The 2,342-nt window shown below is 44.7% G+C and overlaps 1 protein-coding gene across 1 annotated transcript; it reads left to right on the forward strand.

Moving 5' to 3' along the window:
* Window positions 1–500: 500 nt before the first annotated feature.
* tgfb2 (transforming growth factor, beta 2) lies at window positions 501–2,236 on the forward strand (the record flags this gene model as incomplete). Its single annotated transcript, XM_035672311.1, is given in 2 exon segments — window positions 501–830; window positions 2,083–2,236. Coding segments are annotated over 2 exon segments (369 nt in total), but the record flags the coding sequence as incomplete, so codon positions are not given.
* Between the last annotated feature and the right edge of the window lie 106 nt (window positions 2,237–2,342).

Here is a 2,342-nt window from a genome sequence, read left to right on the forward strand (position 1 = left end):
AACAACCTAACAATTTTTTTTGGATTGCCTTTCAAATTTGATCAATGTAATCTAGACACATTAGGTGATCAAAAGTTAATCAAAATATTTACTGTGCGTCAAACGGTTGTGTCCATGGCGTGGCGCTCAATTTCCAAGTTTCGCAGTGGAGGGTCTCACTATGAACGCAGAAGTCTTTATGTACGGTGTCTGAAACGCATGACGACGTAGAGTGGTTTCCTCGGGCTTCCGGCGATGAGGGCTTGGGCATGGGCGCGACGTGGTGTGGTGCGGCTGCAGCGGGCAACCGCCGTGCAGGCCCTGACGTGGGGAAATGGCGAGGTCCCGCCCCAACGCTGCTTGCAGCTTTAATTTATATTATAGCTGAACATTCATCATTGTCAGCTTGTTAGCAGGCTGATGCTAACAAAGTAATGGGGGGGCGACCAGCTTGCATACTGTAGAGGGATAACAGTGCACCCTCTTGGATTGGTCTCTCCTTGAAGGCATTCATGATGTGGGCACTGTTCGACAAACTGACAGGCATTTCCTTTGAAGAATATGAGGCCTTTAGTTTGCATACTTTTATATAGGTGATCAGATTTTGTTTTGAAATTTTAATTAACACATACTTGCATGCAGCCTATTGATCACTCTGTTATGTTTCCAGGTATTGATGACAGCTTCATCCATGGCGGTGACCTTAAGGTTTTTAAGAAGCGGCGGCACAGTGCTCGAGCCCCACACCTTCTCCTCATGCTGCTGCCTTCATACCGGCTGGAGTCCCAGTCCCAGTCCCCGCACAAGAACCATCGATCCAAGAGAGCCCTGGATGCTGCCTACTGCTCTAGGTATTAACCCGACATTCACAGTCTCACTGCGTAATTCCACCGATCGCTGCCCTTCTAGACAATGCTTGTGATTCCACCAGAAGGGGCGCACACATTTCAGTAGTGTCCCAGCATGCGCTCCCTGCTCTGCTACACAGAGAATTATGTTGGCTAGTCTATTTTTCGACAGAAGCCATGTCAAGCACACAGGAACAGCCATTATAGAATCTTTTTTTTTTTTTTTTTAATTTTCAAAATAAAACATCCTGTGCAGACTCCCAATCATAAAAACAGACAAAAGATACCCTCTTACTTCACAGCCTACTTGGCCATGGTAGAAGCACAGAAATCAATGAAAACTATTTATGTGTGATTCATGCATGAAGGTGAATCATCAGGGATCACTAAAGATACCAACATGCATATTACACTACACCAAGTGTTGCAGGTGGCGCAATATCCTAAACTTCATTGACTTAGCCATCGCATTTGATGTCTTAATCGTACCTTGCCACTGTCGCCAAGTGCTTGCTCATGGTGGGAATTGTTGGGTCTCTGTAGGACTGTTTTGCTATTTGACCTGTATTGTATAGTAGCCTATATTGTGAGGTTTTGACATGTGGAGGTTTGATGCGGTCATTAGCTGATTGTTATATATCAGATGTGACAGTAAGCAATTAGGCTGTTGCAGCTATGAATGTTTCTTAAAAAAGTGAGCTCCTCAAAAGCCATGCTACAGTTAGCATACTGGTCAACGTCACAGACCTGTGTCCAATGGAATCAAGGAGTGAGTCTTATCACACACACGATGAAAGACGTCCAGTGACAGTGATTACTGTATGAGCTGTACTCCATGGCAACAGGACACATTCTGTGTCTATAGGCATAAAACTCTCCATGGGAAGCCACTGTATTGAAATCCCTCTGTGCATTAACAAGTGACAGCTGAGTAAAATCTTCCCACACAAACCTGAAAAAAATCTGGTCAGGAATCAAATCTATTTTAGCTGCAATCACATAGGAATGTCCATCATATTAGAGGTAAACATCATTAAGATAATGGTTGAGATCTGGGGACAGAAATTATCACTTGAATACTTGACAGGTCCCAACAAAATCAGGTTAGAGTCAGGTTTGTGGTGTACAGCTTCAGGCTTGTCTGGTTTGGTTATTTTCAAACGTAATTTATTAAGAAATGGTTTCTTTCTCTCTCTAACTGTGCCAATCATTTCTACTGCACCACAGTTCACCTTCCCCCTTTGTCTCTTTGTAGAAACGTTCAGGACAACTGCTGCTTACGCTCACTCTACATCGATTTTAAGAAGGACCTGGGCTGGAGGTGGATCCATGAGCCAAAGGGCTATGAGGCCAACTTCTGTGCTGGGGCCTGTCCGTATCTGTGGAGTGCTGACACACAGCATTCCAAGGTAGTGTATGAGGGACAGGGTCAAAGGTTAAACAAACTGTGGGGCGGGTTGTGGCTCAGAGGAAGAGCAGGTCGTCCACTAATTGGAAGGTTGTTGGTTTGATCCC

Source organism: Morone saxatilis, unplaced genomic scaffold (assembly GCF_004916995.1).
Source record: "Morone saxatilis isolate NCDOM2014 unplaced genomic scaffold, NCSU_SB_2.0 Contig24, whole genome shotgun sequence".
In the NCBI taxonomy this organism is placed as follows: domain Eukaryota; kingdom Metazoa; phylum Chordata; class Actinopteri; family Moronidae; genus Morone; species Morone saxatilis.